The sequence below is a fragment of the Sinohyriopsis cumingii genome, chromosome 16 (assembly GCF_028554795.1).
Source record: "Sinohyriopsis cumingii isolate HCF-2022 chromosome 16, ASM2855479v2, whole genome shotgun sequence".
Classification (NCBI taxonomy): domain Eukaryota; kingdom Metazoa; phylum Mollusca; class Bivalvia; order Unionida; family Unionidae; genus Sinohyriopsis; species Sinohyriopsis cumingii.
The window spans coordinates 27,981,094-27,996,905 of NC_142976.1; the positions used below are offsets into that span (position 1 = coordinate 27,981,094).

The window sequence follows — 15,812 nt, forward strand, 5'->3', positions numbered from 1 at the left end:
TCGGAACGTTGAATAGTGTTCCAGGTTCTTTTCCATTCTACCGTGTCGTTCTTGTTGGCATAGGTTCGTCCCACCACGATGGCACGGGCTAAACACATCTGGTCATGAGGGTTGTTAATTCGAACGAGACTCGTTTTGGTGTTGCGAAGGTCGTCCACCAATAACATCTTTTTGCGTCCGGTCCCTTGAGGAGGAGAGACGTGGGTCATGTCCAATGTGGCTTTTCCATCGGTGATGTCAAACTGGTCATTAGATTGTTGCACGTGTTGAATCTTGTCCATGACTTTGGAAGCAGTTAATTCTGCAGGGGTGCTAAACTCGATCCAAACAGGGGATTTCAAACCGTCGTGTTGTATGGAAAGTCTCAAGCGATCGTCTTCTTTGGGTTGACATTGTCGCTTGAGTGCAGTGAGCAAAGAATCCCACACCTCAGTGATGAACCCTTCTGCTTTCTCTAACGGCACTTCAGCCTTGAAATCTTTAAACTTCACCGTGTATTTGTAAGCCGTGGTTCTAAATTTTCTAGAGGAGCGCTTTTCCGTCTCTCGAATGGAATAGTACTTTTCAGGGTTAACTAAGGGTGATGAACTTGGTTTAGAGGGTTCGGATTCTGGTTCACTCATGTCCTCTTCAAAATCACTGGCATGAATTTGTGCCAAGATCTCAGCCCTGGTACGAGGCGATAGATCACGTTTCTGCCTCTTACTTTCTTCTTTCTTCTCGAATGAATGGGATCGTTTCATCTTGAAAGCAAAAAGTCAAATGACTCAAGTTCAAACACCATAAACTACTTTATAGTCATAGCAGACCAGCGTATATAAAAGGATGTGTGTCTTGTCCTTTCACTATTCATTTCACTCTCGAGCCGAGCACAACGATGGAAGAGACTGACCAGATGGAACGTTTCGTCAGAGCTTTGCGAGGGGTCATTAGAAAATTCTCTTCAGACCAGCCTACGGACTACTCTCCTTCCTTTAGAGATAAAAGTCAAGATACTTGCTATATCTGTCAGAAGAAAGGGCATTGGTCTTCAGAGTGTCCAGACCGTCAAAAAAGAAAAAAAACAGGGGATAAAAAAGACAAAAGTCAAGATACCTGTTATTATTGTAAAGAAAAAGGACATTGGTCTCCAGATTGCCCCAAAAAGAAACAAGAGGAGTCAGAAGAAAAGAGGAATTCTTCAGAAGAAGAGAGGGATTCTTCAGAGGAAGAGAGGGATTCTTCTGAGGAAGAAAGAAGACAGGTGAAGAAAAAGAAACAGGAGAAAAAAAGAAGAAGGGAAGAAAGCGAGGAGGAAGAAGAGGAAAAGAGTGTGACGGTGAAGAAATTCAAAAAACAGAGAGACTAAACAAGGAGAAAAGAAGAAATTAATTAACTTTTCATTAAAGTGTTGTGTTATAAATTGTGAATTGGATTGTAAAAAATGGCGAAAAGAATAAATGAATGATATAAGGTAAGTGTCTTTGAGTTGTGATTTTAAAATAAGAAGCTACACTCACGCACTCATACACAGACACGTATTAAAAGGGTAACATGGGTGAGTTATTTTTTGAGTTATTGGCAAATTGAAATTGTATTTCTTTTCGAGAAATGTGGGTGGCCCTGAAAAGGGCCTTTTTTCTTCATGGTGTAGGGGTGAGTTTAAGCAATCAATTTTAACTGCCTTAAGCCTTTGCCACGGCCAAGGCCTACTTCTGGACTGCGTAATGTTGATGATGATGATTGGGTTGAAATCACTAAGGGTGGTACGGTAGGCTTAGTCACAGGGTTGACATGTTTGGCTCGGGAAGGTCGTATTCTCTTCGGTCGTGATAAAGAAGTCTGATACATTTGTTTCAGACTTCTTAACTCCGCTAAAATGTCCAACAGTACCGTGACCGTTTGATTTTCACCCTCTTGTTTCTTTGCTGCTACTTCTTCTTGCTGTTGTTGCTGTTGTTTTTTTCTTACCTCTTCTTCTTGTTGCTGTTGCTGTAGGAGAAAAGTCTGTTCCGCTTCCTTTTGTCGTTGTATAAATTTCTCCAATTCTTCTTTCTGTCTCTGTCTAAAATTCTCCACTTGCGGTAATGAAGAAAGTAACGAAGGTTCCGGAACAAATTCTTGCGAGGAGAGAAAATCCACAAAATCCCAATTCACCTCTTCTGAAAGTAAATCCGGGTTCCCTTGGGCAGTCTCCCCTGCTGGTGCACCCCACTGGATCGTTTTCTGAGTTTCCGTCATGTTGAATCACTGTCGCATAGATTGACTGCACACAAGCGCTAGCGAATCTATATTGACTACGTGACGTCACAGACTGCTCTCTTCGGATTGGATGCGAGCTGACTGAATTCTGTAACGCGTGTTCGGATTGGTAAATGAACTCAATCCGTTTCAATCCTTCCTCCGCCTATAAATAAGCACCGTTCAATGCATTGATTCACCTGTTCTCGTCGCTTCAAGATGTGGACTACAGTTGAGTCATCCACCCTTGTGTCTTCCATGATGTTTCGGACAGACTTGCTCATGTATGTCCGATCGAAGTGGACCGTTGTCCACAGGACAAACACCAGCCTGTGGATACGTAGGATCTACGTCGAAAGACAAGGATGCCTGAAAAGAGTGCTGATGTACGGACCAACAGTAAGACGCAGCCTAAGGACAAGAAGAAGACCAATGCGGTGCCATTTATGTTAATGAATACATTAACATAAAACCCAAAGGCCCTTTTCAGGGCCAGCCATATTTCTCGAAAAGAGATAGCCTTTCCATTGCCTACCCCTTTTTTTAAAAAATTTTTTTTAAAATTTAAAAAAAATCCCATGTTAAATTCCCCTTGTACGTAGAGTGACCCACGATTTATTCCCATGTTAAATTCCCCTTGTACGTAGATTGACCCACGATTTTTCGCCATGTTAAATTTCCATTGTACGTAGATTGACCCAGGGGTCCCTGTAATGCTAATTCCCATTGTACGTAGGGTGCCCCACTTCACTACTCATAGTAGACTCTGATTTGGTCCTGTTCGTCCTGGTCTTCCTTTTCCTCTTTTATCTCCTTTATAACATATCTTTAGCCTTTCTTAAATTATTAAACGCCATCTTGATTCGGTAGGGGCTATAACACCCATACTCCACCCTGACTAGTATTTCTTCGATCATGTTTAAGTTGACAAGAACGTCTTGTAGCTTCTTCATCCTGTTGAGGTGATTACACGCCATCTTTCTTATTCAATGATTGTACGTACTTACTTACTTTGGATTAAAGTGGTTTTCGCACAGCCGTTCATGTACCATTGTTTTATGCCTGCACAGCAGGATGTTTAATTACTCCTGGGGAAAATAATTCGAGCCACTTCCCCCAGGCTTTTATGTGCTCAAGGAGCACTGTTCAATTGAAGCCGTTAAGCAGTGGGGCTAAGATTAGTCCCTAACTGTCTGAATGGAGGGCTTAGAAGTTGAGTGGGAATGGACCCAAGACACACTCAATTTTTCAGTCTGTATCTACCGAGAGTAGTGAAGGGGGAACATTACGGACAATGGGAATTACCATTACAAGCCCCCAAGGGTACGTTTACGGACAAGATTTATACGGACAAGGAAAATCCCAGTCAAAAAGGTCTTGCGCCTGTATAGGGACAAAAGGTTGGGGTGTTATACGGACAATATGAATGGAACAGGTAAGTTCGTAGCAGGACTGAAGATGGGTAACAATGTTGCAAGGAGCTGACCTCAATCAGAGCAAACAACGGGAGAAAAACCTAGAACGCTTACATGTAACGGGACTGGCGGGACAGAGACAGAGATAACACAGACAACAGACATTATACAAACAACTATACAGCCCAATAAAAAATCTTTTAGGCAAGAAAGCAAATCTTTTCGAGGCATATCTACAACATACAACATACAAACACAAACAACTATACAACCGACTAACAAAAAATGTTAGACAAGAAAGCAAATCTTTTCGAGGCATATGAGTGGCCCTGAAAAGGGCCTTTGGTTTTTTGTTAACATCATTATGTTAACATAGAGTGTAACGTATAAGTCTTCTTCTCTTACTCAGACTTCTTCTGACTTCTGGTCCGTATGTGAGAACTCTCTTCAAACAGCCTTGGCTCTCCACGTAAATTCTTTTTTTCCAAATGCTTGTATCGGTGATCCGGATAATTGTCCATGATGATCTTACATACATGGGTATGTCCATAAGGAACAGAACTGATGATACGAGAGTAGATGATTTTACGTTTGTCTACATCTTGTGACGAGAACAGATGAAGGGAATGAACTGAACGGGGTTATTTATAGTGGAATGGCGGATCGAAACGGATTGGCTTTATTCACCAATGCAAAAACGCGTTAAAAAACTCGGTCACAGCACGGAGTCGGTCTTACAGTCCGAAGAGAGCAGCCTGTGACGTCATATTCCCTAAATAGATGCGTTAGCGTCTGTGCGCAGTCAATCTAATCGACATAGTTTTCAAACATGACGGAGCCTAATAAGACGATGAACTGGGGTACACCTGCTGTGGAGACGAAAAGCGATGGTATATCAGCGGCTAACAAGGTCAACACAAATCTACTTCCAAAAGAGTTTGATTTTAATTGGGATTTAGTCGATTTTCTTTCTTCTCAAGAATTTGATCCGGTAACAGTACATTCGCCAACTTTTCCTTCTTTACCATACGTAAAGGATTTTAAATAGAGACAGAAAAAGAATTGGAGAAATTTTTATATCAGCAGAAGGAAGCAGAACAAGCTTTTCTCCTTCAACAGCAAAAGCGTGAAGAAGAAGAGGCAAGAAGGAAACGACAGGAAGAAGCAGCAGAGAAGAAACAAGGTTTAAGAGAGAAGGATAACAGTGAAAGTCAAACAGTGACGGTACTCTTAGACATTTTAGCAGTGTTAAGGTGTCTGAAACAAATGTATCAGACTTCTTTATTACGACCCAAGAGAAAAAGACCTTCCCGAGCCAAACAACCCAGTCCTCTTATTACGCCTGCGATACCACCCATAGTGATTTATACCAAATCATCGAAAGGAGCCAGTCCAGAAGTATGAATAGGCCGTGGCAAAGGCTTAAGGCAGTTAAAGATGATTACGTCCAATTCCTGAGTTTATTTTATTTAAACAAACAAATACTCAACGGTCCTTTTCAGGGCTACCCACTTTCCTCGAAAAGAGATAGTTTTCAATTGCCAAAAAAAAAAATTAAAACTAAAAAACCCATTTTTACCCATGATGTGCGTGTGTGTTTGAGTACGTGAGTATATCTTCTTTTTCTAAAAATTAAAACTAAGAGACACTTACATTTTCTTTCTGGTCTATCTTGGTACAGATTTTACATTACAATTCATAGTACAACACAACACTTTAAAACGTTCATAGACTTCTTATGTGTCTTTGTTCACTCTCTCTCTCTGTTTTTTTTATAATAGTTTCTTCAGTTTCACAGGGTTTTCCTTCTCTGGGTTCTTTCTTTGGGGAAGGTACCTCTTCTTCTTCCTGTTTGGAACCCCTCTCTTCCTCTTGCTCCTATTGTTTCTTAGGGCATTCTGAAAACCAGTGTCCTTTCTCTTGACAATGATAACAGGTATCTTGACTTTTGTGTCTTCTAGCACCTGTCTTGCTTTTTTTGACGGTCTAGACACTCTGTAGCCCAATGCCCTTTCTTCTTACAGATATAGCAATTATCTTGACTTTTACCTCGAAAGGAGGGAGAGTAGTCCGTTGGTTTGTCTGAAAAAAAAATTTCTTATGATACCTCGCACAGCTCTGATCAAAAGTTCGATCTGTGTGGGCTCTTTCATTGTTATGCTCGGTTTGAGAGTGAAATGATTATTGGAAGGGAAGTCACACACCCTGTATATATATATGCTGGTCTGACATGAATATAAAGTGATCAATGGCGTTTAAAATGTAGTCATTTGACTTTTCGCAGTCAAGATGAAACGACCGCATCATATCATGGAGAAAGGAGAAGAAAGTAAGAGGCAGAAACATGATTTATCGCCTCGTACAGTAGCTGAAGTCTTGGCACAAATCCGTGCCAGTGATTTTGAAGACGACATTAGTGAGCCAGAATCCAGACACGCAAACAAAGTTCACCACCATTAGTAAATTCTGAAATCTACTATCACATTCGAGAGACGGAAATGCGCTCCTCTAGAAAATTTAGAAGTCAAGCTTTCAAGTCCAAAGAACCGCTGGAGAAAGCAGAGGGCTTCATTACCGAGGTGTGGAATTCTTTGTTAACCACATTGAAACAGCAGTGTGAAGCTAAAGAAGACGATTGCTTGAGACTTTCCATTCATCACGACAGTTTGAAATCCCCCGTTTGCATCGAGTTTAGCAACCCAGCAGGATTGACACCTTCCAAAGTCATCGACAAGATTCAACACGTGCAACAATCCAACGACACGTTTCACATCAATGGAAAAGCGACACCGTTCATGGCCCAAGTTTCTCTTCCCCAAGGGACAGGACGCACAAAGGTATTATTGGTGGATGAACTTCTCAACAACAAAACGAGCTTCGTACAAATTAACAACCCTCAAGACCAGACGTGTTTAGCCCGTGCCATCGTGGTGGGACGAACGTATGCCGACAAGGACGACACAGTAGAATGGAAAAGAGCTTGGCAAACTATTCAAATGTCGAATCGTGCCAAACAACGAAGAGAAGCAGAAGTCCTGTTACAGCAAGCGGGACTATCCAAAGATACATCATGTGGCATTCCTGAAATGTAAAAATTGCAAGACGTCTTGGCTCCACGCTACACCTTGAAAGTGCACCCTCAAGAAGTTCGCGGACCTTTGTTGTTTGGCTGCAAAGACTTCAAAGACGGAACAAAAATTCACGTTATCATCAAGATGAACATTTCGATGCCATCACCAGTATCACCGCATTCCTATGACACAGATATTATTGTGAGAAATGTGACCATGTTTATAACAACCAAGAGCAACACAAGCATTGTTGATCGAAATCTTCAGGATGATTGGTCTCTCAACCCTGTCTGCACGAAGGACAAGAACGAGTGCATTGCCCTGCTTTTCAGCGCACTTTTTTCAGCCCTGCTTGTTACCAACAACATCTGAAGGCACAAGGTTGACAGCAAAAAGTACTTGTCGACAACTCCTTAGTTTGTGCCTTACTTGTGGACAAGGTATACGTACCAATAATGTCAAGACACACATATGTTCAGGAAAGAAACGATGTCACATTTGCCACCAAATCTTGGACTTGGAACACCAGTGCTACATTCAAAAATACCATTCCAAACATCAAGAGGAAGACGACGACCAGAAGAAAGGCAACTTCATCTTTTTCGATTTCGAATGCATGCAAGAGACTGACATTCATATTCCTAATTTCTGCGTGGCTTGTCGAGCGTGCGAGAAGTGCAAACAAGAGTCTATCTTTATTCATTGCCCTCACTGCAGCAAGATTTATTGAGGACGTGAAAAAATCGTTCGGGGACCGAACACGCTAGCTGATTTCGCCCTATAGATCTTAGACACCATCGACGAGACTTGGAGCCAAGAGGACATCGAACGTTACGGAAGTTGTCATCGCCATGCCAAGGTGATGGCTCAAAATTTCTCGGGATACGATGGGCAGTTTCTTTTGAGATACTATACAGAACAATGTTTCGAACGTCCTAAAGTGACTTTGAACGGAGCCAAAGTCATTAACATGCATATGGGACAAGTACAGTTTAAAGATTCGGTGAGCTACTTGGCCATATCTTTGAGTCGGATGCCTAAAACGTTTGGAATGACAGAAATGGCCAAAGGATATTTTCCGCACATTTTCAATACCGAAGTCAATCAACATGCCGTTCTACCCCATTTCCCTGAGGCTCACGACTACGACCTCGACAAGATTTCTACGCTTGGTACCAGGCTCACTCTTCGGACCCATTCGACTTGCAGGAAGAAATGTTAAAGTATTGTCGCTCTGACGTTGACATTTTACGGCATTGCTGTGGAACATTTCGAGAACAGTTCATGGAACACGGAGGGATCGATCCTTTGAAAGAAGCCTGCACCATTGCCAAAGCGTGTTCCTTAGTGTAAGGTCTACCATTCATGCCCAAAAACACCTTGGATGTAATCAGCCCTTAGATGACGAAGTTTGTCAAACGTCAATTTGCAGCCAAAGCTCTACGGTGGCTACTTTACTTGTGCGACAAGGAATAAAAATGGATTTAACATATCCGCAACGGAGGAGGCGAAAAGACCATTTGAGTGTATTCAGTAGATGCCATGGACTTAGAAAACCCCAAGATCGTGTACTTATTTCACGGATGTCCCTTCTGTTGCCCTAAGCGTGACACTAAAAATCAGATTTTACAATGGACCAAGGAAGACTTGTACCAGGCCACTTGTCAGCGTCGTTTGAAGGTAGAACAGTGGTGGAGATGTGGGAACACCAATGCGATCACCGTTTGAAAACCGATCCCGAGTTTAAACGCATCGGGGAAAGTGTTATGCTGGTGGACCCACTGAACCCGCGGGATAGTTTGTACGGAGGACGGACGAATGCCACCTGTTTGCTATACCACGCTGACGAAGAGAAAGGAGAAGAAATGAAACACTTGGACGTGTGTTCTCTGTATCCTTACCTGTGCAAATATTGTCGCTTTCCCGCAGAGCGACCGCAATTGCTGACGGAACACCTCGTCTTGGACACCATTCGACATTACGAAGGCTTGATCAAGTGCAAAATCTTGCCTCCAATGGAGCTTTACTGTCCCGTTTTACCCCATCATTGCCAAGGAAAACTGATGTTTTCTTTGTGCCGTACTTGTGCCGAAACGTGCAACCAAGACCAACATTGTCAGCAGACTCATGAAGAACGCGCCTTGACGTGAACGTTTGTCAGTGTGGAATTGTTTAAAGCTCTGGACATGGGATATCAACTGTTAGAAGTGTCTGTAATGTACCACTTTCCCAAGACAGAACAGTACCACAAGGGCGACAAGACTCAAAAAGGCATTTTCGCAGACTACGTGGATGCCTTTTTGAAATTGATACAAGAAGCCAGCGGCTATCGTTCCTGGTGCCACACCCCCGAAGACCAAACGAAATTCCAACAGAAATATTGGGAGCAGGAAGGCATCACTTTAGATTACGTATAGAAAAACGAAGGAAGGCGATCGTTTGCTAAAGTGATGTTAAATTGCTTCAGGGGCAAAATGGCACAACGACCTTGTTTACCTATGACGGAGTATTTGACAGAACCTTCTCGGTACTTTCAGATGATTCACGACAAAACCAAATACATCAAACACGTGGAAATCGTTCGTGAGGATTTGATCTTAGTCAATTACGAAGAAGAACTGGAGTTTGTACAAGTCGACGAATTTGGAAATGTTATCATTGCGGCTTACGTAACAGCCAATGCTCGCTTAAAATTGTACGAAGCTTTAAAACTGTTAGGTGATCGCGTCATGTACTTTGACACGGACAGCTGCATCTACATCGACACCCCGACGACAAGATTCTAAGTTTCGCTAGTGGCGGTCCCACAAATTACGGCTACGAATACTGGGCTCCACAAGGAGAAGTGCACACAGAGTGTAAAGTGAAATGATTGACTCTCAATTATCGCACCAGTCGAGTGGTGATCTTTGGCATATGGAAAGAAGCCTTGCAGTCTGGAGAAGATGGAAACTTTAAAGTGACCACCCACGAACCGCACAAAATTGTACCTTTACCCACTCACCAAATCGTCAGTTGACCCTTGGAAAAGCTGTATCAAATCGTGTACCAGAAGCAAGTGCGGCTTCCCAACCACTTCGCACTACCGTACGGTCACGTCGATATTGGTCAGCATAGGTGTTGTCTAACGTTGTAAAGCGTTTAGAGCGTCTAAAGATTAGGCGCTATACAAAGTCCTCATTATTATTATTATTATTATTATTATTATATAATGTATGTATGTATGTATGTATGTATGTATGTATGTATGTATGTATGTATGTATGTATGTATGTGTGTGTGTGTATGTATGTATGTATGTATGTATGTATGTATGTATGTATGTAGGTTTATTTTGTTGTTATTATGGCATTCATACTTTATTATCCATCGTGTTTATCTGTATTTAGACATGCAAAAGATATTAATTATTCGATTTTAACAAATCGAAAGAACATGGCCAGAATGTCTGGATTTTATCTTCTCACAGCTTTTAATGGTGTACATATAATGTAATTATATTGCCGTTCATGTACTTGACATGAATTATGTACGCAAGACCATCCCAAGGCTTTAATGTGTTGTAAGACATAAGAACGTCGCTAATTAATCAAACATAATCCACAATGTTTCCTTATCATCAGATTCTCATTTGATGATTTTTTCTCTTTTTTCCCTTTGTCAGTAAACATTAAAGACAGAAAAGTTGACAACTCCTTTAATAATGAATAACTTCCTATCCAGTGTAATTTATTATGCGACATGAGGACAGCAATACTTTCGGAAGGATAAAGTAGGACAAAACATGATGTATTCTTACCAATAATCGATTTCTTAATCTGGAAAAAGCATTTTGAGACAGATTGACTCTGTTATTCAAGAAAGTATAACTTTATTTATGTTATAACCAACTAAAAATCAAGTTCCACAAAAGAAATACAGTGTGGATAGTTTGCATTCTGGTCAAGACAGAGTTATGCTGACAAGATCGCAAAAGCAATTTTCTATTAAAGTTTTAAAAAGAGGATTTAAAATTGGATAACGGATATATCTGAAATCATTTTTCATCTGTTAACTGTTTGTGTTTAACTGCATATCTTTTCATTCCTCTCCATATTTGTCCTCTGGATTTAGATCTGGCTCCTGGACAATGGTTTCTGCGATGAGAAGAAAACACGACATGATATCATTATTATTCCCTCAGCTAAAAAGAATGGCCGAATAGATGTTTGACTTTTGAGATCGTAAATGCCATACAGGATATACTTTACTATGTCCTTTATATTTATATTTCATATGAGAAGATGCTGGTGTGACAATCAGTCATTTACATTTCTATTCCGCCTACGTCCTAAATTTATGATCTGTAAACTATGACCCAACTCTGTGTCGTTAATTGTTTTGTTCGGACACATGGAAACTAACGTGATAGAATTGTTTTTCGTTATGCAACACATTTTGTATCCAGAATAAGCAACACAAAATATTGGTAGGAAAAGCAATACAGCAAGCGATGTCCAGTGTATTTGTACTTACAGGTCGAGTCAAATTGCAACAACAAAAATCCTCATCTGCCGTAGCATAATGCGCCTGCCTATCAGAGTCTATGTTGTTTGTTCCACTGATTACTCCTAACAAACTGCACAGACTCAGATCCACCGGTGCATTATGAGACTGCAGATCTAGGTCTGTGCAGTTTGCAGATTGATTCATCTTATAAACGAATATAGATGGTAGTTCCCGATGATTCAGCCACCCCAAACCTCTTGATGTTGATTAAGAACGACAATTTTGTGGTAATGTGGTTTTTGTAACTAGTGTGGTTTTTGTAACAAAATATCCACTCAGGAAGTATGAACAATAATAAGACAAGGGACCTTATCTGTATTAGTTACATGACTAAGTCACTGAGGCATGGGGCGTGAAAAGTATATATAGTGTATAAGTTTCCTTTAATATTCTCTCCCGATATACTAATCTGACATACTGCATAGACAGTTTGATTTACAGTATACAAAGCATAGGACAAACCACCAGAAAACTGATCAAATATTTGATAGGTTCGCATCCCACTCTGTATCCCGTTCTCAATAATTATCTTTACATGTATTATTCGTTTTGCACGTGAAAACCATATATCTGCGAAGTGGTCATTATTCACCAGCACAATAAATCCTTTTTGCGACAAGTCAGCTTCGTAAACCATAGCTTTGTTTGCTAATAATTATCCAAGCGTATGACGTTGAGCCAACTTGCACGGAAGGAAGTGTCTAAGAAACTAAAACAATCGTATGCTTGTCTTATAAAGGAAAAAAAAACTATTTCGAACAATTATTTAATTACTTTTTTTAGATTTCTAAATTATTTAGAATAACTGTAACTATACTGATACATAAAATAAGCTCAACGGAATAATAATGATGTGTGACGACTTTTGGCTGTGTTCATTGCATTAATTTACATTTCGGAATGGGAATATAGCTAATTATTTTAGCCGATGAGAAATAGGAGATCTAGACAAACTTCAGAAAGACATAGAGGATAATATATGTAAGTTACATAAACTTGTAGCACACACGCGCGCGCGCGCACACACACACACACACATTGTGCCGATTTTGAAGCCTGCCATCGTGTCAGCCCTGGCCGGCTACTTTGGTGTCTCCAGTGGCAAGGCAGTTTAGTCAAACTGTCTCCGCACCAAATAACCTGACCGTATTGGCGTGCCGTAAAACAACTCTTAAGTTGTTATGAAAGGTGCCTTGGAAATTATTGAATGCAGTTGTTAATATATTTAATCCGATACAAATAGTATACATGCAATAGTATGTACAATTTTCTTTATGAGCGCGATATCAATGCTTAGATATTTGCACAGTACAGATTATTTACAGTTTAGCCCTGAAGTAATTTGTTGAGAAATTGAATGCTTAAAGGGGTAAACTCTTTTTATATCTGCAGAGTGTGTCATTTGCACTGGATGTCCTTGTAACATTGTAGCCGAAGGCTTCAAGCAGATAGTGTTGTGTACAAATGTATAATTGACCTTAACTTAAGGTGTCAGATAAAGTAATGTTTTATTAGCAAAACAACAAGGGTAATTTAGCGCGTTGTAAAGCATTGCACTCACTTCATGATTAAGTCATTTCTCCATAACTCACTCAGGTACGACAGAGAGATCTATATCCTTTCTGTTAAGAACTGAATGAGTGGTCATAGTTTCTTATTGATGCCTAGATTTTAGCTATCAAGCTTCTTCGTTCTTCTTGTATTTCTAGTTGTCCCTGCCTGTCTCTTTCTAGTTATAAACAACAAAGCATTATACTTTAGAATAATTTCATTCTTCTTTTATATGAACAGTTTATGAAGAAAACAAATATCTTATCTCGTGATGTATCAATGTAAAGAATCATGCCAGAAAGGTCTTAATTCATGTAGTGTCGATCGTTTCGTCAGTTACGATTACTAGATGTTTTGAATGATGTCGATGTCGATTTTAGCGATTTGATCTTGTTCAATTTACAGACGACTTTCGATAGACCTTTTATTATTTATTTATTTTGAATTTCAACACTTTATTCTCTCTCTTTCTCTCTCTCTCTCTCTCTCTCTCTCTCTCTCTCTCTCTCTCTCTCTCTCTCTCAAGACACAAAACGCAAGTACTAGAAAAAGTCTACATTGTGTTTGATGTAGATAAGCACAATTAATTGTAAAATAGAAGACCGAAAGATGATAAGTGTTGTTACATTTTAGTGTTAGCAAGGAAGGAATGGGCAACAACTGACCCCATTCGTCTGCTTTATAAGTCAGCACTGAAATGTTTGCCCTGCCTACACAATTTTCCATCCCGGATATAATTTTTCTGAATATTATATTTTAATGAGCTGGTTGTTTGTTAAAACATGCATAAAGTTATGTTCTGAACCAATATTTAATCATTTAGTCGGTAGTATATAATAGTATAACAAACTCATTTTTAAAGTAAATTCAAAAATGCGTCTTTGAAATTTTTTTAATACATAAAACTGATAGTTAAGACCATGAGTAGTATAGGGGGCCACTATAGCCTCAATGGGAATTAGCATTACAGAACCCCCCTGGGCCACTATAGCCTCAATGGAAATTTAACATGGAGAAAAACCCTGGGCCACTATAGCCTCAAGGGAAATTTAACATGGAGAAAAGTCTTGGGCCACTCTAGCCTCAAGGGGATTGAACATGGGGAAAAAAGCATGGGCAACTCTAGCGACAAGGGAAATTGAACATGGGGAATTGTAACAGGGTCCAGACCTGATGGGTCTATGGAAAGGGAACAGGGGGAGAGGGACATAACACACACACACACACACACACACACACACATAAAATAATAATTCGGGGGTAGGCAATTGAAAGTCATTCTCTTTTCGAGAAATAGGAGTGGCCCTGAAAAGGGCCTTTGTGTTTCTTCTTCTTCTTCTATTTCCTCCACTTGTTCCACCAAGATCTCACTTTTTCCATTATTCCTTTCTTTTTCTTCTTCTTCTTCTCCTCCTCTGTTATCCAGTCAGGATGACCCATGGCTCTGAACTTTTCCTGGACTTTGATCCAATTGTTGTTTAGCCGCTCAAACTCTGCCTCTTTTTTTTTGTTTTCCTGATCTTTTCTTTCTTTATTCCATCTCTCTTTAATCTTCTTGACCTCTACCTCCATCACTTTTCTCATCAACTCCTCTCCTTTCTTCAGTCTGTCCAGACCTCTCTCCACAAAAGAGCACTCTGTCCCATGTGACATATTTTCAAGAAAGCACCTGACTTTGCTTGCATTGTCAAGTGCTTCCTTTAGGCTTCCCACTCTGACATAGGTGGGATTTATCATACCTCTCAATCTCTTTTCCTCCTCTTCTATCATTCCTGCTATCACTTCTTTTGCTACGTTTAGGCATTTAGCGTAGTACAGGTACTCTGCTATCTTCCATTCTTTTTCTAGTCTCTCCACTACATAGATACCATCCATTATCCAGTAGTATATATGTACCAAGTTGTTAAACAACTGACTTGCAACCACCATCTTCGTTTTTATTATTCCGTAGAATGGTTCGAACATCAAACTCTGTGGGTTCTTATACTGAAAGCGCGGACGTGATGGAAAACATCCCCCTAAGACTTAAAATTGATATTACCTAGATCATCACTTAAAACTCGCGGCCGTGAAGGAAAACATCCCCTACTTTTCTCATTTCATATAATATACTATCCACATAAGTTAAATCAGCAATAAACTAACCCCAAATCTACTATCCACACACACACACACACACACACACACACACACACACACACGCAAAGCAATAAAATTAAACCCAAATTTACTATCCCCACAAACGTACTTGAGCGCTTACAAACAAACACACACACACACACACACACACACACACACACACACACACACAAAGAGTCAGTGTTTATATACACACTACTCTACCTACACACATTGGCAAATCGATGGTTATTTCTTTTCTAGAATATTGTGTAGCCTTGAAAAGGGCTGTTTGTTTTAGAACTTCAGATGCACCTATCTAATGCTGGCACCTTCCTGGTCTGGCACCACACACACATCTTCGACTCCAGTCTCTTTTTACTTTTTGTCTTGAGAGTGCAGAGGTGGGATGATTCTCTTCAGCACCCCAATCCTCTGTCTCTGGTATCTTGTAAGTCATCCTCTCTCCTATTTTCTTTTCCTCCTCTTCCCTCTCTCTTCTCTCCCCTCTTCCTTCTTTATTCTTGCTTCTTCTACGATAGCCTCCGCGGACAGTTCATTTACTATGCGCCTGGCATATTCCAGGTGCATCTGGAGTTCTAGCAGTTTCACAATCCTTGTATTCACTGTCTTGCTGTTAACAGGTCGACGATGGGTAGCCCAACTGACGATTAGTTTTTAAGTTATACTAAAAGCGCGGACGTGAAGGAAAACATCCCCTAAGACACAAAATTGATATTACCTAGATCATAACCCAACAACGCGCGGACCTAAAAGAAACACTCACTCACTTTTTTATACTACCCACCACTATTCTAAAAATGTTCATTAATCACTTCAATATACTATCCGCATACTCAAAGCAATCTAACCCTAAATCTACTCTCCC

The 15,812-nt window shown here is 40.3% G+C and overlaps 1 protein-coding gene and 1 long non-coding RNA gene across 4 annotated transcripts in view; one reads left to right on the top strand and one right to left on the bottom strand.

The window, feature by feature from the left end:
• The window catches only part of LOC149780117 (uncharacterized), a 74,973-nt gene that overhangs the window by 28,532 nt on the left and 30,629 nt on the right, over positions 1–15,812 (top strand). The window lies entirely within an intron of this gene.
• LOC149780118 (uncharacterized) overlaps positions 10,389–15,812 on the bottom strand; it is a 90,808-nt gene continuing 85,384 nt past the window's right edge. For all 3 annotated transcript variants that reach the window (XR_016415008.1, XM_089936890.1, XM_089936889.1), the window contains one exon: positions 10,389–10,842. Coding sequence is in view for 2 of the 3 variants with exons in the window: in XM_089936890.1 (XP_089793016.1) it covers positions 10,743–10,842 (100 nt within the window). In the remaining variant the exon portion in view is untranslated. The remainder of the gene's footprint in view (positions 10,843–15,812) is intronic.